We start from the raw sequence: 25,489 nt of genomic DNA, 5'->3' as shown, positions 1-25,489 counted from the left end.
GGGTAAATTCACCCACGGTGGTTTCTCATTATGTGAAAACAGCATCAATGACTTCTGGAACTAGCTTAGGGGGCAGTGTGGATACACTATTGTCATTGAAATGGTCCATCTCTATATCTGCTTAATCATATAACCAGAAGAGTATAAGTACTTGTACTTTCTTGCTGAGTAGACCTCAAATCTGATTTAATTTCAAAACTTAACTATACTCCTTGGTAGATAACAAACCAAACATCTTGTCCCAACATGGTGTGCTTGGCAGTAAGCTCAGTCACTGAAGAGGAATTATAATTGATGAGAATTATCCCAGACAGCATCATTCTTTACTAGGGCAGCAGCACGACTAATCACAAATACCAAAATAATTGCTTTAAACAATGTCCTTTATTCCACTTTTTGACAAATGCTGATTCAAACCCAGACATCTGGTTTCCTCAAATTATGATATTTGGATTCCTAGACACTGAAGATTTTTTTCTTAGCTCTGTGTAGGGTTTGCTCCTTAAGAAATTGAAGTTGACTCCTACGCATCAGGAAAAAGGTCTGTTCTTCATTTCTACACAATAGGGCAAAAAAACCTTGTCTGAAAATGTCACATTTTGCTTGTGTGAAAACTTAATCTCTTGTGCTGAAATGTTGGATATGCTAACAATTTGCCATCTCAGTTGAAGCAGCAAATGGTGCCACCTCCCCCCACCCACCCCCGCCCCAAGTTAAGATGTTATTTTGGCACCTGAGGAAAAAAAAATCTCACCAACAACTCTTTCTCTTCCGGGCAGTAAACAACTAAGCACAAAAATTAAATGACTAATGATTTGCTGTCCTTCCATGACATTCAAAATCTGTGGCTTAAGGCAGCTGCCTCATTTTACCTAAATGTAGATATACATAAGATTGCATTGTAAATATAAATCATAATACACTTCTAGAAGGATCAACAAGGCCGTCATGTAGTGCTGTAGCTGCGAAGATTTGGTTTGGAAGACTGATACCCTGATAATCCAAGAAAATAAATTTTACCTCATAGACACAGGGATGATTTTGAGTTTGAAGGAGGCATAGGAGGCATTACACAGAATTTGGGAACTCTATGTCCATTTGGAGTGCATGCACTTCACCACAGGGGATGTTACATAGAAAGCGCGAGTTGCTCGTATATCAAGCAAAATACGCCCTGCCTTTTTGAACGCCAAGCTGAATAGAAACATTCTAGGAAAAGCAATCATTTTTTTGGAGAACTGGATGCCGTTCAAGCCTGAAAAAACTATTCAACTGGCTCTAATATACCCACCTCCAAGTAGATCGGTATTGTCCTCCTTGAGCCTCATCCCAGATTCTCCCCATTAATGTTATTTACTGATGAGCGTAAATAGCTTCAACATCCTCATAGCCTTCTTAAAGGCTGCAGCTTGCTTAGATGTTGCGCAGCATTGGCAGGACTCTGACGTTGCCACTTTAGAGCAGGCATGGGGGACATGTGCCCCCATATGTTGTTGGAGTCCAACTCCCATCAGCCCCAGCCAGCATGCCCAATAATTAGGGACTATGGGAGATATAGTACAATAATATCTGGAGAGGCACTGGTTCCCCATCCCTGCTTTAGAGAGATAGTACATCTAGGCACTGTGAAAATTGTCTCTTGAATCCAATTTATCAAAAAAATGTGTTGAAACCTAATGACTATACAATGTTGTATCCCTTCATCTCCCCTCTGAATGGTGATATTTGTGTTCTCTGCAGCTTGAGTGCCCTGGAAAGACACTGCAGGATAAAAAGTTTTAGATGCTGACTGGGTTCTCATGATTCAACAACCCGTCATGTATGCTATGTTTTTAATCAGTTTTTAATGTGTTTTATATTCACTGTTGTTCCCCGCCTCGATCCAAGTGGAGAGGCGGGTAAGAAATAAATTATCATTATAATCATCACCATCATGGACAGCCAGCCATGGTGGGTTGTCGTGTCAGCTGAATTCAGTATGTTTTCTATAGGGTGGCTTATTTTTCAGGATCAAGCCACACCAAGAACCCATGGCTTATAGGGTTATTCTTGCACACAAAGGGTTGTCATGTCATCCAAACCCAGGAAATTGATTTAATTGTGGGTTGTGCAATACAGAGCTGCTTGGCAAAAAAGCATGTTCCGCTCACAATCTTGATAGGTACTGCCCTTCCACCGATGTGGAAATGGCACTTTGGAAGGACTGTCATAAAAAATGCATAACTGGGGTCTATTATTATTATTATTATTATTATTATTATTATTATTATTTCACAAGTGTACAGTTGTGTTCATATGGCTGTCCAATATGTGAAGTCTTACCTGGTCAATTTCCGTGTCTATTTTTGCTGTCAAAGGGAGTGGTGGAGTAGGCAACAGACAAGGGAATTGACAAGATGAGTTGGGTCAATGGATGCCAAGTCCGTTGCCATGCTTCAAGTTGTGCACTACAGTGCTGCACCAGGAGTATGTGGTTCTCTCCGGTTGCTTTGGACTCTGACTCTCAACAACCCCAGCCAGCATGGTCAGGAATGTTGGGAGTTGTAGTCCGAAACATTTAGAGGGCAACATATTGGTGAAGTGCTGCTCTCTAGCATGAATTCCAGTATGCCATTTCTGGAAATTGGCCTGCTTTGGGGTTATGAGAGGGTTGTTTCCCCCTTCAACAAGCCATGCCACTAGGTGTGGCTGACATGATAAGCTGTACCCAGGTGGCTAATTAGCAAAATTGTGCCCTGTATGCGCTGGCACATGCTGATGATTAAACAAACCATGGTGGCTTGTTAACCCTTGGTGTTCAACTGAACTGGCTCTACACTCAGAGAGGCTTCTGAGTTCCCCACTTCTAGAAATTTCAATCCTGGCCACTAACAAGCAGCCTCCCAAATCTCAAAATGGTTACACAGATGGCCTCTAATGCACCATGAGGAGTTGCCACTGCTGCAAGAAGAGGAAAAGGGGAAAATTTCAATGTCTAAAGCATCGCAATTTAAGATGAAATACTTGAAATTCAAGTAACAGCTTGCAAAATTTTTAAAACACACACACACAACCTTGGTATTTGTAATTGTCACTGGCCTAGTTCAGGCAGATGGTGTCTTTGGAAGTGTCCATCCATTATCAACGGCTGTTGAAAACAGCAAGATTACCAAAGAAAAGGGCTTTAGTACTGCCACAGTGTCAGAAAGGAAGAGGTTGACCTAAAAACAAGAAGATCCACACCTGGCCACAGCACTGAAAATAAGTGCTGGGAGCAGCTGTGCCTCTGTCACTTCTGTAAGCGATTCCTATCAATCCTAAAGCCGATTAGAATAAGAAAGAGCCAATAAAAAGGCTTGGTTTGAGGATTATAATGAATCTTTTTTGATAACCAGTACCCACACTAACTTCTCCAACCTCTCTCCTGACTGTTCCTAGTTGAGAATTGCAGTGCAGTCCTATATAAAGTGCTCAATCCAGGTTTTTGAGGCACCTTGGGTAAGGCTCCTTCAATGGACCCCCTTCCCCAGTGAATCTTCCTTCCCACCACCGTTGCCATCAACAACTATTGTTCCTCCTCCTCCTTCTCATCATTGCCACCATTTGCTTGCTTGACAGGCAGAGAGCCAGTGAGCAAGTAGGCTGTGGCAGCAGCTCCTCCTCCTCACCTCCACTATCATTGGCTGGGACAGAGAGAGGGGAGGATTTTGTCTGTGGGGCACTGCTAGTTTGTGGGCCCTTGGCAGGTGTCCAACCGTGACCATCATTGATGCCAACCCTGCCTATACATGTCTTCACACAGCACATAGTTAAACTATGGAATTCACAGCCACAAGATGTGGACAACCATCTGTCAGGGATGCTTTAGGGTGGATTCCTGCATTGAGCAGGGGGTTGGACTCGATGGCCTTGTAGGCCCCTTCCAACTCTGCTATTCTATGATTCTATGATTCTATGTAGTGATGGCCACCAATTTGGATGGGTTTAAAAGGGGGTTAGAACAATTCCTGGAGAAGGGCAACTAGTCCTGATAGCTAAGTGCCACCTCCAGTAGCAGAGGCAGTAAGCCTAGGTACACCAGTTGCATGGATGGGAGGGTGCTATAGCACCCATGTCCTGCTTGTGGGTTTCCTGTCGACAGCTTGTTGGCCACCGTGTGAACAGAGTGATGGACTAGATGGGCCCTTTGTCCAATGCAGCACGGCTCTTCTTATGCTCTTATGTCTACTCAGAAGACATTGAGTAGACATGTATAGGGTTGCGGTTTTAGTTTGTCTTTGTCTGTGGGTGGGTCCAGTGGCAGGAGGGAAATAGAGGACAGTTGAAGGGTAAATTCTGAATATTTTTTATTCTTTTCCCATACTTTAGGTGACTGAGAGATCTTTTGACAGAGCTATTTAAATATAATCATATATCTGTCAACAAATTTAACGGCTCATGAGTTCTCAGCTCTTCTGGAGAAGCACTGCTCTGTAGCCAAGTCCTTTCTGAAGCAATAGCTTTAAATAGAAAAGATTAGTATTTTACACAAAGGAGACCATTATTATTGGCATTTATTATTTCAATTGGTGTAGCTCCTTGAAAGCTCCAGCTAAGTACTCAAACCCATTGACTAAGTGGTAAGATTACACTCTGTATTTAAATTCATACTGGAAAGAGACGCTTCACTTTCTTTCCCAAAGCCCTAATGGTTTTGTATGTTCCCCTCTTGCCAAATTGTTCAGTGATATAATGTGGCTCTAATAGGAAGCCAACATAACATAAAGGAAAGATGGATAGTCAGCTGGAGTGCCGCAACACTTGCTTATTTTAATGCATGCTTCATCGAACTAAATTAAGCAACAGCCATGAGCAGTGTACAGATTTGATCAAACTTGCACTTGGGCCAAGATTTTCACCACAATGTCTTCAGTACAGATGAACGAGCTATAGTGGCGAGAAAAAGTTTGTGAGTTCCTTAAGATTGTCACATCTTTCCAACCTAAAATGTTATTAGATCTTAATGTAACCCCATAATCTGAGATAAAGGACCACAGATAACCCAATTACACAAATGACACACAAACATGATGCTTTTTCAACACTTATTTCTCCACCACTGATTCAACATTCAATATCCATGTGTTAAAAAGTATGTGAACTTTTAGGTGCAGTTCAAACATTGCAATAAGGCACACTGAAAAGAACAGCGGTGAGGTTGGTTCAGTGCTCACTAAGCCACTCTCCTGCTGACAGATGATCAGGTGCTTGCTGGCTTGTCATGGTTTGTTTCCTCTTTCATCCTCCTGTCTACTTCCAGCACATATCCCAGAGGCCTTTGCAGCACAACTCCTCTATACTCCTGCTGTGATGAGATTCTCCCCCCACCCCACCCCCTTTCTAGCCTTGCGAAGCACCTGTGTTGTATATGCCATGTCTTTGGCGTGGAAGGGGGGTGACCTTACTTTTTAGGATGAGGTGGCTGAAGGTTTTTTCTTTCTTCAACAGCTAAAATAAAGGCCACTTGGCTGTTCCTTGCAGCCTTTCCCTCTTCCTAGCACAGCTATGCCTGTATGCATGGTTGACTTACCTCTGGGTAAGTGTGCACACTTCCAGTTTGGGACCACGGGAAATCGGGAGAGAGGATTTAACTTCCCCCCTCCTGTTTTCTTGACTCACAACGGGGTCAAGCCAGTTGCTGTCAAATGAAGTGTTGAGCCAGAGGAAGAGGGAGCTGGAAGGAAAGAAGCAGAGGGCATTGCGATGAGTGAGGGTGTTTTGGCAACTTTTCCCAGGCAGGTCTGCAGCCCTTTCTGACGTGCAGTTCTCAGTCTGGCATCCATCTTGCAACCACACCCAAAAGCAGAGAGCTGGAGCATGCTCTGTTCCAAGTTTTCTAAAGAAAGTTTTGCCTTGTTATCACTAGATGGCAACAACATAAACATATGTTACGTCACTGAGTAAGGACTTCTGGATTGTGTATACATAACATTTGAATGCCGGAGATAGCTTGCAGTTTTCAACTCAACACTGAGTTCCAAACCGTAGGTCATGGAAGGATTTGTTTGACTGCTGTTATTATTAGGGCTGTGCAGCCACCCAACCCCCCCACCCCGATCCGCCTCAGCACCTAAACCAAGGCAAGATTCGGGCCCTCCGAGGCAACTCAGACTTTTCTGAGTGCCAGCTGCGCAGTCGCACTGCACAGCTGGCACCCAGAAAAGGCTCCCTCCATCCCCCACCAGTCTCACCTGCTGCCTCCGTTACCACTGCCATCTTTCTTCTGGCGGCTTCCGGTGCCGCTGGTGGAAATGACCGGAAGTAGGCCGCACAATTTTAATATATCGTGTGGCCTCTGATGATTAGTACCTCTATGGCCACCATAGTATGTGACCATAGAGGTACTACCTCTATGGCCACAAACTACGGTGACCATAGAGGTACTAATCACAGCAGAGGCCACGTGATATCTTAAAATCACATGGCCTACTCCCTTTCATTTCTGGTGGTGGCATTGGAAGCTGCCAGAACCAAGGTGGCGGCAGCGATGGAGGAAGCAGGTAAGGAGACTAGTAGGGGGTGGGTCCGGCTCTGAAGTGGCTCAAAGCTTCAGAGCAAACTGGCTTCGGGCTGCCTCGGCCTTCACCCAAACCGCCTCGGATCAGTGATTCAGAGGTCTGAATCACCCCGATCTGCTTCAGATTCTGGGTTCAGCTCCGAGGCGGTGCATGGCCCTAGTTATTATCTTTCCTTTCACCATATTCATGTGCAAATACAGCAGTAATCTGGAAATTTGAAATTCAGGTTTGAATTTAAAATGATTCAATTGATGCATTTTTGACTAATCACAAATTTTATAAATTGTTATAATGCAGGAAACCATGAAATTAAAATAGCTGCATTTTAGCTAAAATACCGAATCCAAGTATTAAAATTCCATGTTCAGCATTTCAACCCACTACCCTATTTTGCAGTGCCTAGACAATCTCCTGTAGTTCATGCTGGCTAAGTTCTCTCTCTGCTAAATTCTTCTTGTGGGTCCAGCATGAGAATTTTAAAGGAACACAATTTAAGAATATGGATAACTTGCATTTCATATTGAGGAAACTGTCTTTGACAAAAAGTGGTAATTCATATAAAGTGATAGACAAAACAGCACTGCAGAACTCAAAAATTAATGCAGTTAAAATAAAATACCCTTACACCAACTTCATTATAGTTAGAAGTGCCCTTCTCTGTAAGTTTGCTTAATACTGCCGGGTTTACTTGTGGCTTTGTTTGCTGTTATCTATTTTGCTGTAGGTTTTTCTGAGGTTGATTCTAATTTTAGAACTTTAAAGTGTTTCACATATGTCATTTCAGCAATCCTTACAATGATTAAGTAGGTCATTAAGATAAGCCCTATATGTGGTATATTAGGCTAATACTGAGAGATTGGTTTGACCAAGGCTACACTGAGTTTTGGATCATGGACTTCCAAGCACAAAATATAGCCATGCCTGCAATGTTGGATGGCGACAACTACATACACTATTCTATTTGCGGTGCTACTTAATTACAGGGAACACAGTCGTGTTCCCTGTAGTTAAGGACGGTCAGTAAAACGAGCATTCCGCCATGTTAAATGGAGTTACTGGGGTGTGGGTCAACCTAGCTGCCTAAAATGAAAAATATTTCAGCAATCTTTCTGTAACGCAGTACTGCCAGAAAGAAATGCTGGTTTTACATACCCTGTGCGTTTCAGGAAGATTGGTGAAATATTGAGGGCTGGATGGGAGTTTAAAGCAGAAAAAGGGGGGAAGCATGTCTGTTTCAAAGTGATCAGACTTACTTCCGGGTTGGCGACCATTTTTTTGTGCACTTATAGCACCAAATTGGAAGCCTCCCCATGCAATCCATTAGTAGGATTGCATTGCCCTATACTCCCCATTGATGGAATGGCCTTTCTTTTTTCAAAAGACCATTCCATTATTTTTTTATTAATTTTTTAAAATCCCCATGTTTCCCTATGGGGAATCTGATAAGCTAACGCATGCGCGTCAGATTCCCTGGAGGGAAGGGGTGAGAAGGGAGAGCGTGGTCTGCGCTCATCCCTGAGATGAGGTAAGTTGGGGAGGGGGCTTGCCTGGAGCCGCCACTGCAGTTTGTGCGGTGGCGGGCCCAGGTGTGGCGGCGGGGACTGGGGGGCGACTTACCTGGTCCATCGGCGGCAGGCCCAGGTTTCAATTGAGCCCCCGGCTCCACCCAGAAGCCAAGGCGCTCAATTGAAACCCGGGCTTGCCGCCGACGGACAAGGTAAGTGAAGTCTGTGGGGGGTTGGGCTTGCCTGGGGCAGTCGCTGCCGCCGCAGTTTGTGCGGCGGCAGCGGCGGGCCCAGGCCGGGGGGGGGGAGCAACAACTTACTTCCTCGTCCTCCTGCTGGCCCGGGTTGAAATGCAGCCCCCGGCTTCAACAGAAGTTAGGCCTTGGCTAACTGTCAAGCTTTTAGATTGGAATCCAGGTTTTACTACTCCAAACAGGTGATCTAATCATAGTGGAGGATAGGTGAATGCATGCAACAGTATATGGGAAATAAACTGCATTATGGAATTTTTAATGGAATAGGTAGAGAAAGAATTCTTGTTATTTTTCTTTCCCTATTCCTTAACAATCGAACTGTAAGAAGCTATTGGCACGAAGTGAAAATATAAAACTTCAAAGTTTAGGATTGAGGGGGCTGTGGGTAGGAGGGAAAATGGGGAGCTTGGAATTCCTAAAAAATGAGAAATAAAACATTGAGAACCAAAATAATAATAATAATTAGCTAATGCTACATTTGATTTTGAGAGAAGCTGAAAGAAGTTTGAATTGAATTAGAGAAATTTATCAGATGTATTAAAAATTACAGGAAGAGGAAGGGCCTTGCTAGACGAGGCCTTAGCGTGCCTTGAGAGCCAGTTTCCCTGCTGTGCGTCCACATGACACACAGGGGAATCTGGCCCCAGGCCGCACTGAAGCCTCCTCTAACGCGCCATAAGCGAAGTCGCTTATGGCGCGCCTTTTCCGCAGCTCCGGCCTGAGGCCAGGGCTGCAGAACGTCTAGAAACTTCCGTGGCTTTTTGCGACTACTCACTTACTCGCGAGTAGCTGCAAAAAGCCACGGACTTGGCACAGCGCTCATACGAGTGCTGTGCCCATCGGCCTGGGGGGGGGGAAGAGAGTGGCAGGGGGAAGGCCGGACCCGGCAGGAGGGGGGGAGAGCAGGCATCGGGGATGGCAAGGGGGGAGGGCGGGTGAGAGAGCACCTGGCGCTGCCGCCCGAGCAAGCAGGCAAGCGCCGCCGCCAGGGCAAGGCCAGGGACAGGGAGGGGGGGCTTCGTTTCTTTTTAAAAAACGGACTTACCTAGTCCAGAGTCTTTGGGCCGCACGTGGCCCCTTTAAACTTAAAAAAAAAATGGCGGACGCTGCAGGGATCCCGACGTCCCTGCGCGTCCCGCGTGTGGAAGCCGGGGCGGCGCACGCTACGTCAGCGCGCCGTCGCCCCACCTCCAGGCCGGCTTATCCGGCCGGGTCTAGCAAGGCCCGAAGACATAAAACATTTTGAAGCGAGAGAAAATAAAATCTGGAAATGTGTGGAAAAATAGGTTCTATATTCCAAAAGTAGTAGCTGCAGGAAGCATGATTTATTCCAGATAATAAGATGCAAGTCAAGATAAAAGGGATGTTGCATTCTCAACTCATTAATAGGCCAGTAACAGTGGATAGCCTTATAATCTGAACATTTTAAAGTGCAAAATAGAAAGCACTACACGTAAAGAATGTCTGTGCCCTAGGAATGTATGGTTCTCAGCATCAAAGCTGAAAATGAGGCAGGGTGGTAAAGCCCTTTAATGCAGTACATCACATAAAGAATCCAATTGTATTCTTTCAAACTTGCATTATGTTTGTGTTTAGGTCATGATGAGAAGATAATATTTAGTTGTACATCAGAAAGAATAAACATGAAAAAAATCAAAAGAAATGCTACAAACAAATGAATTGCAGCAAAACACAGTCCATGTAGTTCATTGTGAGATCCAATCACACTATTTTCTAATTTGCTGCCTTTTGAAATTTTCCATTTAAGGTTTCCCAGTAATATCACTTTCTATTTAAGGTTTCCCAGTAATATATGTGCTCACATTTTTTTAAAAAAAAATCCAGAATCATAACACAGATGTATCTTAATTGATTATTTCAGTCAGTGTATTTTGATTCAGATTACTCTGGTTTAATCTGAAAGTTAGGCAGATTAAAGGCAAACAAGCAATTACACTTTCTTCACTATAGCACCAAAACTACATTTTAACTGTTAAGACACTTATCTGACAAAGCCCAGGTGCTTTGGAAGAGTTTAAATGCAAATTACTTTTAAGAAACTATACTGTAATAACACTATCATAATCTAAGAGCTGAAGCAGTTCCATCAAACTACACCTTCAGTCAACTATGTTAATAAATGCAAATAATAAAGAGAGACAAACCTCAAATTTACAAGCAAAGATGTTCCAATATGCAAGTGATTTGATTTTAAGCAACTAGTGCATTTTTTTTTTACCACGGATAGTTGCTTATTGGTTGCTTTTAGGTGGCAAACTAAACCATAGTTTAGTATAATGAACTTTAAGCCTCAGGCTTTTGCTTCCAATTTCAATTAACCACATTTTAGTGTTGTCAACTGAACCCTAAAGTGTTGTTAATGTTAACTGTGGTTTATTTAAACAAGGCAGCTTCATAACTCATGATTTGAAGTTGGCTTGTTTCAAACAAACCATACATATTTTGTCAGGTTTGGACGACACAACACGTGAAGTTAAACTAAACTGGAGGAGATGGGAGCGCATGGCTGCAAGCCTCATTGTGGCTTATTCACTTCACACCAAACTAAGTTTTGCATGATCTCTGAACTAGGCTGATAGGTATCATTTCTTCAATTTTTTGGCAAAGGACTTCCCAGATAAAAGAAGTTAAAAGTAGGTGGTGGGGAGATACAGCACAGCAACACACATTCACAGCACAGCAGCAGTATACAGCACAGCAACACACATGGTTTTGATACCTGATTTTGCCTTATTGCAGTGCTCTGAAAAATATTTGTACCACTGCACTGCCAATTTTATGTGTCCATGTATAGGTACGGTAGGCAAGCATAATTTGAAAAAGAACAGGTTGCTTACCTATAACTGTGGTTCTTCGAGTGGTCATCTGTGCAGACACACCAATGGGCTCTGCGCCCGCGCGGAGACCTCACCGGGAAACTTCTAAAGCTAACGGCGTTTCAGGTGGGGACCCCTCCCCCACGACCAAGTGCGCATGCACCAGCGGTCCCCACCTTTACCTCAGTCCTCGAAGACCGCCATAGTCCTCAAGGTACCGAAGGTATAACAACCTCCTTCTCCGGAATCGTAAACATGACACCGAAGAGGGGATGGAGGGAGGGTTGTGTGACTGCACAGATGACCACTCAAAGAACCACAGTTACAGGTAAGCAACCTGTTCTTCTTCATCGTGGTCTCTGTGCATCACACCAATGGGTGAATAGCAAACTTACTCACCAGTGGAGGGTAGGTGTCTCATTGGAATATAGAAGAAAGCACCGCTCTTCCAAAGCCAGCATCAGCTCTTGCCCGAACATCCAGACGATAATGCCGAATGAATGTTGATGGTGTCGACCACGTTGCTGCCCTGCAGAGTTCCGGTATTGGAACACCTCTTTGAAAGGCTGTCGAAGTCGTTACTGCTCTAGTAGAATGTGCTCTTATAGGGTCAGACAAAGTTAACCCAGCCACTTGGTATGACAACTGGATAGTCTGCGTCACCCAACTTCGAAAATCTTTGAGTCGATAAAGGCTGACCCTTTCTCTGTCCACCATAACAAATAAACAGTCTATTAGACTTGCGAAAGGTACTTGTTCTTTCTTTGTAGAAAGCCAGTGCTCTCTGCATGTCTAATGTATGTAACATACATTCCATTGGAGCAGCTGGAGATTTGAAAAAGGTTGGTAACACAATGTCCTGGTTTACATGAAACTCTGACACCACTTTAGGCAGGAAAGACAAGTCAGGACGAAGAACCACCTTGTCCTTATGAAAAACTAGATATGAATGATCTATTCTTAAAGCACACAACTCACTAGCCCTTCTTGCCGATGTAATAGCTATTAAGAATGCCACCTTCCACGATAGCAATTGCAGTGAAATCGTGGCTAACGGTTCAAAGGGCTTTGCTGACAAAACTTTCAACACCACTGACAAACTCCAGGTAGGTATAAACGGCCTTGCTGAAAAAGTCAATTTTTTTAAACCTTTCAAATATTTTTTAACAACTGGATGAGAAAATAAAGTATAACCTTCAAAACTCGGGCAAAACGAAGAAATTGCCGCTAAAAAACCACGAACTGATGACAGTTTTAAACCTCTGTCATGAAGTGTATTTGAAAACAATAAAAGTTGTTCAATTGTGCACTTCTGCGGTATAAACGCATTTTCACTTGCAATTTTTTCAAAAACCTTCCACTTTGTTTCATAAGTTCTCTTAGTGGATGGCTTACAAGCCGCATCTATTATTCTCTGCACTGGAGACGGAAAGTCTCTCCAATTTAACATCGTATTCTCCACGCTGTCATACGCAAAGTATGAAGCTCCGGATGCTGTATTTGCCCCTGACACTGCGTTAACAATTTCGGGAACATTGACAATTTGATGTATTCTTTCTTGGATGCCCTTATCAATGGCGCAAACCATGGCTGCCTTGGCCACCATGGGGTGAGAAGAATACAGTCTGCCTTGTCCCTCAATATTTTCGCTAGCACCCTGGTTATTAGCGGGATAGGCGGGAACATGTATAACAGACCCCCTGTCCAACTCAAGAGGAAGGCATCGCCTTGCGATCCTATCCCCTTCCCTGCTCTGCTGCAAAACATTTTGCAAACTCTGTTGCTTTCCGTCACAGACAGATCCAACCTTGGTATCCCCCAACGTGAAAACAAGATTGTCAGCACCGAAGCATGTATTTCCCATTCGTGGGTTACTGTCTTCTTCCTGCTCAACCTGTCCGCAATTATATTTTCCGCCCCTGCTACGTGAATAGCCACAATCCTGATGTTCCTGTTGATACACCAATTCAGGATGTGCATTGTTAGTTGCTGCAACCGATAAGATTTTGTTCCACCCTGTTTGTTCAAATACGCCACAACAGTTGTGTTGTCTGACGCTACTTAAATCCTTTTCTCGCTTAGATAAGTCTCGAAACTTATCAGCGCCTTTTCTACTGCCTTTAGTTCTAAATAGTTGATGTGGCACTTTCTCTCTTGAGCATTCCACATCCCATGTGCCCTGAGCTCTCCACAATGGGCTCCCCAACCTGACATCGACACATCCGTAGTCAGGATTCCGGATGGGGTAGGACATGCAAACGGAATGCCCTTCAATAAATTTTCCTTGACTGTCCACCAGTGCAGTGATTTGCTCACCTCGGTTGGCAACTGAAAATATGTCGTTCGTGCATTGCGATCAATTTCGTAGCAATGAATGAACCACATTTGTAGAGGCCTCATTTTGAGACGGGCATACTCGATCACCGCCGTCATAGCTGACATCAGGCCGAGCAATTTTTGAATGTTGTATGCTGAAACCCTTTCTACCTGAAGAACTTCCGTTGTTAGCAACAATAAAGTTTTGCACCGGTCTATGGGTAAATACGACCTGCCTGTCGTGGCATCGAGCCGTGCCCCTATGAATGTTATTTCTCGCTGTGGAATTAATTTGGATTTCGTCTCGTTTATTAATAACCCCAACTCTCTCAAAACTACGCACGTTGTCTCTACTGATCTCTTTAGGCTGGACTCCGTAGTAGCCACCAGGAGCCAATCGTCTATATACGGGGAAATCTCTATCCCTCTCAGACGCAAATGGGCGCAAACTACTGCCATATATTTTGTGAACACCCTTGGGGCTGTTGATAGCCCGAAAGGTAGGACACAAAACTGGAACGCCATGCTGCCAACCATAAATCGAAGATATTTCCTGTGGTTCTGTGCAATGGATATATGTAAGTAAGCGTCCTTTAGATCTATGGACGCGAACCAACTGTCTTTCGATAGCAGCGGAGTGATCGATTGCAACGAAATCATTCTGAACTTCTTTGGAGTGATGTAATCGTTCAATCCCCGAAGATCCAAAATTGGTCTCAACCCCCCATCCTTTTTCAGTACTGTGAAGTACCTTGAAAAGTATCCTCTGCTCAACTGGAATGGTAACACCGGTTCTATAGCACCCTTCTGAAGAAAGGTTTCAATTTCTTTTAATAAAACGGCAGAGGGAATGGTCACCTTTACAGTACCGAGAGGAGGTAGGCTATCCAACTCTATTCTGTATCCTCGGGAGACGATAGACATCACCCAAGAGTCATTTGTTATTTTTGTCCATGAGGTCATAAAATTGTGTAGTCTGTCCCTGAAAAACACTGGCTGTGTTCCTTGGGGCAAGTCAAAGACGCCTCTTATTTGCTGTGTCATCTTTTCTCTGATTTCCTCTAAATTTGTTTTGCTGATATGGTTTCCTATAGGGCTGTTTCTGCCTATTCTGTTGCCCTTGGTTATAAGGCTGGTAAGTTGAAGGATTGCGGTACCAGCGCTTCTGCTTTCCCTGATATTGATGTTGATATTGCACAAAGCCCATCTTACGTGCTGTATTGCGCACCTTCTGAATAGAATCTAGTACCTCATCAGGTTTTGTATTAAATAAACCTTGCCCATCAAACGGCAAATCTTCTATACATGATCGTGCTTCCTGTGTTAACCCTGCCGATCTTAGCCACGCATGTCTGCGCAAAGCTATCGATCCAGCCAACACCTTTGAATTGCAATCAACTTGATGTCGACTCGTGTGAATTTGTTGTCGAGATAACTTTAATGCCTCCTTTTGCAGTACTCTTGCTACATTTTTCTTTTCATCTGGTAGGTCATCAATTAAGCTGCCCATCTTGTCCCATAATAATAATTGATAACCTGACATAGCAGCCTGGTAGTTTGCTACCTTTAGCCCCATCGATGCCGATGAATACAATCGCCTACATAATACATCCAACCTTCTGCCCTCCTTGTCAACAGGTGCAGAATGTTGTCTATGAGTTTTTCCTACCGCAGCCTCTACTACAATTGAATTTGGTGCTGGATGCTGAAAAAGAAATTCTGCTTCATGTTCCTGCACTTTATACAGACCTTCAAGTCTCTTTGATGTTGGTGGCATTGTAGAGGGAGTTTTCCAGGAATTTTTAATTACTGTCAACAAAGCTGGTAACATTGGAATTGCTACAGGTCTATACGCCTCCGATGTTATAGCAGCAAACATTGGATCTTGAACTGGGGCAGCCATTTGTTGCGTGGTTAATCCCAAAGCTTGTGCCATCCTCAAAATTTGATCGGCAAACTGGCCCAAATCCTCGGATGAAGAAATTGCTTCCTGCATTTCCACATGCGCGTTTGGTGACGGCATGGCAATATGATCTGATGTCGATGTCGAGTCCGACAAATATCCCTGTGACACCGGGGACTTGTCTTGACTAATTTGTCTACCTTTATGTTCTGTCTGTACTGCTGGTTGAATTAGCTCACGCAAAACCGTTTCAGACTGAGAGACCCTGTTGGTTTTGTGCTGATTTGGTACTTCGGACTCTCTCGGTATCAAGAGGTTTCCTGATACACCGGCTACAGTATCAATCACCAACTGAGCTGGCGGTACCGAAGCACTCCGCGGAAGAGGTGGTTGTAATAAAAAATGAGCCTCTAGAAATGAGGTCTAGAAATCGTTGCCGATGGCACTCTTTGTCGGACATCATATCAGGGCCGACTGTATTGATAATATTCTCTTGGAGCATCGTATCTTCCCCACTCCGATCAGTATGGAGAATAGGGGCGTCGACATTCATACTGCCTATCACCATAATGAGGCAATCTCGAATATTCCCTGTGCGGGTAGTATAACATAGTATAAGACCTTCTTGAAGATGCCGAAAAATTTGAATCTGGCGATCCTCTGCGTCCTTCTCTCCTATCCCAGTCACACGACACCTGCGGTGACCTATTATTATTATTATTATTATTATTTATTTATATAGCACCATCAATGTACATGGTGCTGTACAGAGTAAAAGAGTAAATAGCAAGACTCTGCCGCATAGGCTTACAATCTAATAAAATCATAGTAAAACAATAAGGAGGGGAAGAGAATGCAAACAGGCACAGGGTAGGGTAAGCAGGCACAGGGTAGGGTAAAACAGTAGTCGTGTGAAGAGACCTCTCTGAAATCTCGTTCACTTGTAGGGATTATCTGCCTCCGGCCAATCTGCTCAAATTGAGGATGCATATTTGGATCCGGAGATCTCAACAACGGTATCCTAGGCACCAACACCGAGGGCGTATACTGCCTCTCATAATGCATAACCTCGGCCTCGACTGCCTGCAAGGCAGGCTCTTCGGTATCGACCACTCTTGTCGATATAGAGATCGGCCGTAAAATTGTCCAATCATCACAAGTGATCACTCCATGACTTTCATTAACTTTTGCCTCCTTCGTTCTTTTAGACAATCCGCTTTTCTTTTTCTTAGGCTCCTTGCCAGATCCTCCAGGTCTTTTAGACGACTTAGCCTTTTTTGAGATCTTTTTCGCCGCTGACACAGCCAGAGAACGTCCTGGCGTAAGCGGGTTGCCTTCCATTAAACTCAGTTGCTCTGGGGAATTTCCCCTCGTTAACTCAGACCCGTGTGTGACTGGATCTTCTTGAGGTGCGGATTCACTAGCCATTTGCTTAGTGTTATTACCGATCGACTCCAACGCCTGTTTCCACAAAATTGCTTTAAGTCGATTGGATCTGTGACGGCGCATTTGCCTTGAAAAAGCCTGGCAATTTGAGCAAGACTCTACTTTATGTCTTTCCCCTAAACATAGGAGGCAAAGAGTATGCTTGTCCGAAGGAGGCAACTTACTGCCACAACTCGTACACTTTCTAAATGGCTTTCTAAGAGCCATACGCCCCTAAAGGGGCGATCGGATGATCGCGATTAGAAATTAATTGAAATAACAGATAAAGATAGAAGGAACTTAAATAAAATTAGAACAGTTTGAATAAAAAAATGCCGAACTATATACAATATCCCTTTTCTTCTCTCTAGAGGTCACCACTATGGCGGTTGAGGAGAGACTGAGGTAAAGGTGGAGACCGTTGGTGCATGCACACTTGGTCGTGGGGGAGGGATCCCCACCTGAAACGCCGTTAGCTTTAGAAGTTTCCCGGTGAGGTCTCCACGCGGGCGCAGAGCCCATTGGTGTGATGCACAGAGACCTCGATGAAGAATGTCTTTTTCCCCACTTTGTACTAGGTCTTTGAGTAGGATAATTATTCCGATATGCATAAAACCACTATGAAAACAAAGAGGAAGCTCAAATAATAATTACAGCTATACAGACCTTCTAGACTAGAGTTCTTAACTTTGTAATATTTGATACAAGCGTGTCAAGACAAAGGAACAAAGAAATTAATTTAATAAATAGAATAACTTATCAAGCCTTGAAACTACAGTCCTTGCTAAAATCAAGATGTAACGAATTTTATTTCCTAAGAACCAATCAATGTTGGAAACTACATGTTCAAACCAGAAGGGATTGAAAAACAGCTCGTCCTGCAATGTGGGTGAATGGTATAAAGGCTGCAATCCTATACCCACATATGTAGGAGTTTGTCCCACTGAACTCAATGGGACGTATTTCTGAGTTGACAGTTAGAGAGTTGTGCTGTAAGCCTATTAAAACTAGTTTTTCAAAGGTTTCCCAGGTCACATGATGTAGCCACCTTGCTGAAGCTAAATAAGTGTGGGTCTGGTCAGTGCTTGTATAGGTGATCAAGAAGCCACATACACACCCCTTGAGTTCTGTGGTGGCAAGAAAGGGATATAAATGTACTTAATTAAGAAATAAATGAATTATACTCTGAAACTGGTACCGTTACTCTGAAATACTTTTCTGTATTCTGAAATTGGATTCCAATCCAACACACTAAATGGAAATAAGTAAAGTTAAGAAGATTATGCAACATTTATCATTTTTATGGAGTGCAACTGCTGTTTCAAATTATCACTTTCTTGGATTATTTATTTACTCATGAAAAAATGGGCAGACAGACACTAGGCCCACAAACAAGTGTCCTTAGTGCTGATTAATAAAAAATTGGGATTGAGTAACAAGTTCACACATAAAACTTGTCAACATTTTAAATGTTGCCATGCAGTATATACTGCTTTTCAACATCCTCTATTGATAAACAAAAACCCCTTTTTTAATTGATGGCATTAGTTAAACAAACATTTCTACTATCCTATCCAAAGGGAATGGCGAAATCCCATCAATTTCCTGAGTTAAAAGAACAGTCCTTTTCAGCCAAGAGTTCTATGCAAACAACAAACATTTTTAAACGTCCTGACTGAAAATGTATGATCTAGTTCCTGGATTCTAAGATAGCATTACAAAACAGCAACAACAACAGCAATACCTTTATTAAAAAGAACTCACTGATAACTTTCACTAGTTTTGTTGCTCAGGAATAGAGCACATTTCTTCCTGACTCTGAAAAACACTTCCAAAATAACAAAGAAAATTCCATGTCTATTATTTCTTTGTCACATGTACAAACTTACTTAAAAGAGTTTCAAAACCTGACCTGAATGATATGCTAGGAGGTTGCTGAAATATTCAAATTCTATACAGTGCTGGAGGGAATACTGCTATTTTGGGGTATTTGAGTGACCTTTTAACTCTCAGTTATGCTGGCAAGTAATCTTAAAGAGAAAGGAAAACCATATGGCTCTCAACACAGAGCCCCAAACTGTAGGACATGAAAGGATTTGCTCTACCACTGTTATTACCTTTCCTTTCACCATGTTCATGTGTAATATAAGTAATATTACAGGGATGAGTAATCTGGTGCCATCCAAACGTTTTGCACTACAACTCCCATAAACCCCAGCCAGCACGGCCACTAGCCAGTTATTATGGGAGTTGTAGTGCCAAACATCTGGAGAGCACCTTCAAACACCCTTTTGATAATTCTTCAGAAACATTTTAGATAGCTGTAGAACAGGCAAAATCTATAACCAATAACGTTGGCCATTTAATTCCCAGGTTTTGATATTGTTGTGAACGAGTTCAGATGAAAGGCTATTAAAAACAACATACTGTTCCTAAATACAAATATGAATTCACTTAGCTATTGCAAAGAAAAATATACCACTTTGATGTAAATCATGTGTAAATATTCTTCGAATATACTTTTAAAAAGATGCTTGTTTTGTAAAACCTTATTTTTAAAAATGCATTGGTTCAGTTTTAATATTTGTTGCTTTCTTATTTTGTGTAAGGATGGTGATTGGAAAGATTATTTTCACTGGAGTTTTGTATTAAACCCATTATGGATTCCAGCAACTAATAACTTCTGTGAAGAACAGTTTCAATGGGCACTTGGAAGAACTTATGCATTATTAACAAATCAATGATAATGATGCCCAAGACCTTCAAAGAACCATATAGATCTAAATAATTCTTTTTTTAAAGCATTACAAAGCTAATGGAAATATTTCCATAGACTTTAATATGGCCTGGCACAGATGTAAAGTGTGGTTAATGTCCCTTTGGTTTTATCACAGCACTGTCAAAAACCTCAACAAGAAATCTTAATATCAAGACACAGTAACTTTAGTCTAAAGCTATTAAATTCTGAAATTTCACCATTATATGTGAATGGACATGGCAGTTAGGAAAAAATACAGGATGTCAGTGATACGCAGATACGTTTTCTATTTCATAACGCAGCAAGCTCTGATACATCTACTAGACCTTTCATAAATTGTTCTACCATTAATATAAGGCATTAATATTAGTTTGATATGATAGAATATATTTCTATAAAAATAAGCCTAATGTACTTTCAGTTAAGATGTCAGTTTAAGAAATACATTATATTAATAGGAAAACACAGTGTTTATAATCCAGAAAACCAAAATGCTTTGTGCTTTAACTATAAATTCAAGAGGAAAAATACACTTAGGCTTTTGTGTATGGATTTGACCATACATAGAAAAAAAATCTTATAAAACATTACAGCATTAAGAATGAACATTCAAGATGGGACAGTTGATCCTTGTTTAGGATTATCCCACTATTCATACAGTGTTCCAAACTCACTTCATCATGTATTGCTCATACTATAAAGAAATAAAGGTCTAGAATTTTATTCCATTTTTCATGATTCAGCATAGTGCATTTGTACTTCATCTGATGAAGCAGATATATTTTCCACAAGCTTTCAAGGTAAACTTGGAACTGAAATTCATGGCTGAGTTTGTTGCACTCTGCTGGAAGACCAGATGTAAAAGGGGGCACAACCCACAAGTTGACAAATGTATCTTCTCCTTGTGTTAAAAATATAGGTGTGTCTCCTTTTGCTTTGGTTTAGTTAAAATGCATATATGAGCTCTATCGGAGCTGTGCTACCTTGGTTTACACTGGCTATATGGAAAAGCTGGTTGAATGAGATTCCTTTCATCAAACAGACACTGCTGTCCTTGCTACAGTAATAGAGGCACACTTTGATTGACAATACAACTTCAGCAGATAGGCAGCTCATGGGAATCTGAAATGGGATTACAGGCTGTTTATAAATGTCCTCAATTTCTCCAGATGTGCTCTGTTCATGAAGCAGCCACTCACTGCCTAGAATAGAAAGGGAATTCCATTAGGATTTTATTACACTACAGCATGCTATTTATTCTTATTTTATTAAGTATTTTTGAAACGGTATTATTGTAAACTAAATATGGATTCAAACAACTGTGAGAGGAAGGAAGAAATACATTAGTGCTGATCCATGAATGCTTGCACAAGAGCTAGCAGACTTCTTGTTGCATATCAACATAATGTACCACAAGTTGTGTTACAATATAAGAAAGGGTTAATATGGAAAACACAAGCTGCAGTGTCTACATTCTAGCGGTCCATGCAAAAGTCTATAGAACAAGGTTGCGTGAAGTCTTATCAAGAACTGGTGCAAATACAGATATTTCTTTGGCTTGAGGTTCACTTCTCTCATCTAACACTCTTCTACGAAGTCAGAAACAGTCCTTCTGTGAGTGGGAGGAACTTTCCATTAGCACCTTTGGATCCAATCCTCTACCTCCAACTTATTTTAAAGTAGTATTATCTCTAACTCTGGAAAATAAATGATAAAATGACAGGATTCTCAAGGGCAGTATCCAACGGCATCATTTTGCTAGTGAAAATGATGTTTCTGTAGCAGAAACGAGAGTTCAAACTATGTGCAAGAGGAGAATCCAACTAAACCTACTTTTGCATAAGTGCAATTGCACATCTCATGCACGTGGTTGTGCCACTGGCTGCACAAGTGCTTGCACAACCAGTTGCACAAGTGTAATGAGCAAGCATATGCACAACAAAAAGATCAGACAGAGCTGCACAAGTGCTATTTTAGTTGTGGAATGAGACCACTGGATATTGCCTCAAGATCAGATTAGAACCTGGCTGTAACCGGAGGTCACTTTTAAGAGCTTTAACCTCAAATCTATATAACAAACCACCACATGCAAAAGTTACATAAGCTCTTTGTCAATTTCTGATTCTAGAGGTTTAAATACAAATGTTTTGAGGTAACTAGGGCCTCATCTACACCAAGCAGGATATTGCAGTATGAAAGTGGTATATAAAAGGCAGGAGCCACACTACTGCTTTATAGCAATATTGAAGTGCATTGACAACTGTTGGGGCCCATTGACACAGACCATATACCACCTTCATAGTGCTACATCCTGCTTGGTGTGGCTCCTGCCTTTTATATACTGCTTTCATACTGCAATATCCTGCTTGGTGTAGATGAGGCCTAGGACATCATGTATACAATACTGTCTTGTATTTTTGGACAGAGCTTTCTGTCATCAAAATAAATGTACCGTGACAGTTACCTTGGATAAGAAGCAAAACATTGCAAGGCTCAGCATATAATTTCTCTAAATAGCAACTGGGGTCCTTTACCTTCTGATGTGAGAAACCATGAACTGGGTGCTTCTTCAGTCAGTTTGGTATTTGGAGGAAGGCTGAGTTTCAGTGTAAAGTGAAGTGCTTGGCCAGGGCTTACAGTAAGTGAAGGTAGCTGAAGAACTGGAGCAGATTTAGGCAGCTTTGGTATATTTGCCATGTTAGTCTTTTGCACACAGTGACTATCAACAGTGTCTACTGTGTCAGCCTTTAGAAGAGGTAGCTATCAACAGAAGAGAAAATAATATTCATTTGTTGAGGTATAATTTCAAATTCTAAGTTTTGGAAAAGCAAGCTCCAGTGATAAGATACCATTACAGTATAGAAACCACACTTCCTCAATCAGAAAACAGGATTGCTATGCTTTGTCTTATAGAATAATAAATGAAGGAGCTAAATGTGTTACTAACAGTGCAATCCTACAAAAGTTTAGTCAGTTCAATGGGGCTTACAGCCAGGTAAATGGATATAGAATTGCAGCCTTAATTGCATTAGGCTTCTTCTGCTTGGACAGTCTATACCCAGTGTCTTCTGAGTGGGTACAGCTACTGCCTTTAATATGCAACAACCAAAATTAGCATACCTGGGAAGATGAAAAAAAAACTGTACACAGAAACTCAGGATATATATGCCAATGAATCATGAAAAGTTGCCATCTGACCTACATTCCTCAGACCCTCTGCTGTTGACACAAAATTCAAGGCAAGCACCCGCTCCCTGTTCATTACTATGTCAGAGGTAGCTTCCTGTGTGCCGTGAAGGCAAGTATGCAGAGCTGAAATCCTAACACTGCAGAGAATGGGGAAGACTTGTGCAAACAGGAGCTCCCACATTCAAAAGATACTTGCCTCGAATAAGCGTGTTTGTCTATTCAGTAAACACTATGATTAGTCCATTGGCCTTTCCAAGATCAAGTTCTAAACTGGTTAAATAACAGATGGATGCAAAAACACAAAAGCAAAACAACTTGTCTTAGTTGTTGTGAGGCCAAGTGTTCCATTCAATCAATCACTCATTTTTTTTTACTTCTTAGAATGACATGAATCATTACGTTTTAAACAAAAGATGTTTTCTACGAGTTACTATTAAGGAGATTTTCTAGAATCTGGCATAGTTTATACTTTTCCAGTGCATTTGTCAGCTTTCATACCAAACAAAAGGGCAGATAAATATTACTTCTCTTGGCAGTTCTGAGTTGTTTAGATGCACATGCTTTAGAGTCTAAATAGATACTCATCTCCAATAGCTGTTAAATCCAACTGTTTAGGATAAGAGACCTACTATTCGTTGCACTGAAAATGTTACTAATATTATGGGACTCTTAACTTTTACTCTTCCTCCTCCTCCTTTACTGTTAGTCCTAAAATATAAGATATTTCACTCTAGTTGTGACAACTTCAGAATTCAATTAAAACGACCTAGTGTTTATATTCTGTGGGTATTTACATGTCAGTTGACATTAAATAAGAAAGGTGTTGGATTCACTTGACTTTCCTGAGGAAACAACAGTCATACTTAACTGGTTATTGTTGTGATGAATACATTCCTTTGAACTGTTTTCCCTTCTTGGCTGGACTATTGTAACCTTCTCCTGACTGGCCTTCCTTCCTCTCATGTTAGTTCGTTGTTCTCTGCTGCTAAGATCACCTTCTTGGCTCATCTCTTTGATCATGTCACTCCACTCCTGAAATCCCTTCATTGGCTTCCAATTCACCTCAGAATCCAATATAAGCTTCTCCTGTTGACTTTTGAAGCTTGTCACAGACTAGCTCCTTCCTATCTTTTGTCTCTTATTTCACATTATTGCCCCGTATTTGTCTGAGGCAGGAGAAAGTACCCAATACCCAGTGACTTGAAGGTAATGATAGCAGAGGTATCAAGGCCTGGAGGAGGTTCCACTGTTGCAGCTGTAATATATACATCCCCCACAACAGAAATATTCTTCTGCTTCAGCTACAAGAGTTTATTAACTCAGTAAAAACCGTGGTGCAGTTTTCTATAGTACCCCCGTGGTAGCAGGATAGACCCACAGCACAACAGGAATTAGTGGTTTCTGGGGTGGGTGGGATGGGAATCAACACTAGCTTCTGGAACAGTGCTGGTCAGCAGAGCTCACAGAAGGGAGCTCTGCTGATGTCCTCCATTCTGGAAAGGAGCACTTCTGCTTCTTCTCATGCTTATTTTAGGAAATGCTAGTTCCTGTTGCACTGATGGTCTATTCCGCTAGCAAAACAGAATGAATAGAGATGAAGTGGCACTATAGGATTCTGCCTCATGATGAAAGAAGCTATTTATTTAATAGAAGACTTTTAGAATATGTGCAAAGTACTTTACAATACTTATCTCATTTGTCTTCTTCACAAGACCCTGCAAGTTAGGGCCTATTATTTCTATTTTATGGTGGGGAGGAGCAGAGACCACACTTGGTGCTCAAGGCCACTTGTATGACTAAGATGAGATGTTAATCATGTCTCCTGTATCCAATTTCAACAACGGTTTGAAAGCTGAAGTTTCTGTACCTCAGCTTACTCCAACTCCACAAGAGTCCTTTCCAGTCTCTTAAAACAGATGGAACATTTATTTTAAGCCTAACAGGATATCCTTAACATAAAAGCTGTTTTGTTTGCCAGATCATTATAAAACACCATAGGAATGCATTTACTGCTATGTTTCATGCTATCCAGCATTGGGATATCTGATGAAAGATGACCAAACTATGATAATTTATCCTGAGTAGGAAGTACTATATAACATTTTATAAAGGTGGCTTACCAGTGAAACAATTTTGGTTTCTAAATCTAGCACTTTAATTTGATGATTATTTGTGTCTGCAATATAGAGCAAACGTCCTCCATCTTCAACACACAGGCCTCCTGGTTCATTAAAAGTTGAGGAGGTGAAGCTGGAACCGATGACATTGCTAGCTTCTCCTGTACCTGCCAATGTAGCACAATTCTTCATTTTGGGATCTACAAATTTAATCTAGAGAAAAACAAAATCCAGCAAACTTTGAAAATCATAAAAGAGAACAAACAATGTATTAATTTTTGCTATATCAATTTGGACAGTAAAAGAAGAGTCATCAAAAGCAACTGAGTTTGAACTCCTAGTTTAAGAATTTCTAGAAAAAAGTTTGTACCCAAGGATTGCTTGATCAGGAAGTTTACAACACAAACTACTAATCAAAATTAAAAGCTGGGGAAAGGCTGTTATCACCAGATAAAGCACATACAGGTACTAATTAAGATTGGCTAGCATGGTAGTGATCATTGCCATGATAGTATGCTGGCAGTGAAGCGATATTAACCTAACGACTGCTTCTTACACCACGTTTTTAATGCATACAAACAAAATGCTGACGTAGATAACATATATGTTGTTTGTGTGTATATCTACAACATACAAGTGCAACAAGCTT

At 41.7% G+C, this 25,489-nt stretch overlaps 1 protein-coding gene across 2 annotated transcripts in view; it reads right to left on the bottom strand.

The window, feature by feature from the left end:
• Positions 1-17,405: 17,405 nt before the first annotated feature.
• Positions 17,406-25,489, bottom strand: part of NHLRC2 (NHL repeat containing 2) — a 37,567-nt gene continuing 29,483 nt past the window's right edge. The window contains exons 9-12 of one of the 2 annotated variants that reach the window (XR_010025733.1): positions 24,844-25,053; positions 22,069-22,294; positions 19,711-20,736; positions 17,406-19,411 (exon numbers count right to left, since the gene is read on the bottom strand). Coding sequence is in view for 1 of the 2 variants with exons in the window: in XM_063132696.1 (XP_062988766.1) it covers positions 20,480-20,736; positions 22,069-22,294; positions 24,844-25,053 (693 nt within the window). In the remaining variant the exon portion in view is untranslated. Of the gene's footprint in view, positions 19,412-19,596; positions 20,737-22,068; positions 22,295-24,843; positions 25,054-25,489 lie in introns of those variants that run through there. The other variant, XM_063132696.1, reaches the window with a different exon arrangement.

This window comes from Elgaria multicarinata, chromosome 8, assembly GCF_023053635.1.
Source record: "Elgaria multicarinata webbii isolate HBS135686 ecotype San Diego chromosome 8, rElgMul1.1.pri, whole genome shotgun sequence".
NCBI classification, from domain to species: domain Eukaryota; kingdom Metazoa; phylum Chordata; class Lepidosauria; order Squamata; family Anguidae; genus Elgaria; species Elgaria multicarinata.
This window is presented reverse-complemented; position numbering and strand designations above follow the sequence as displayed.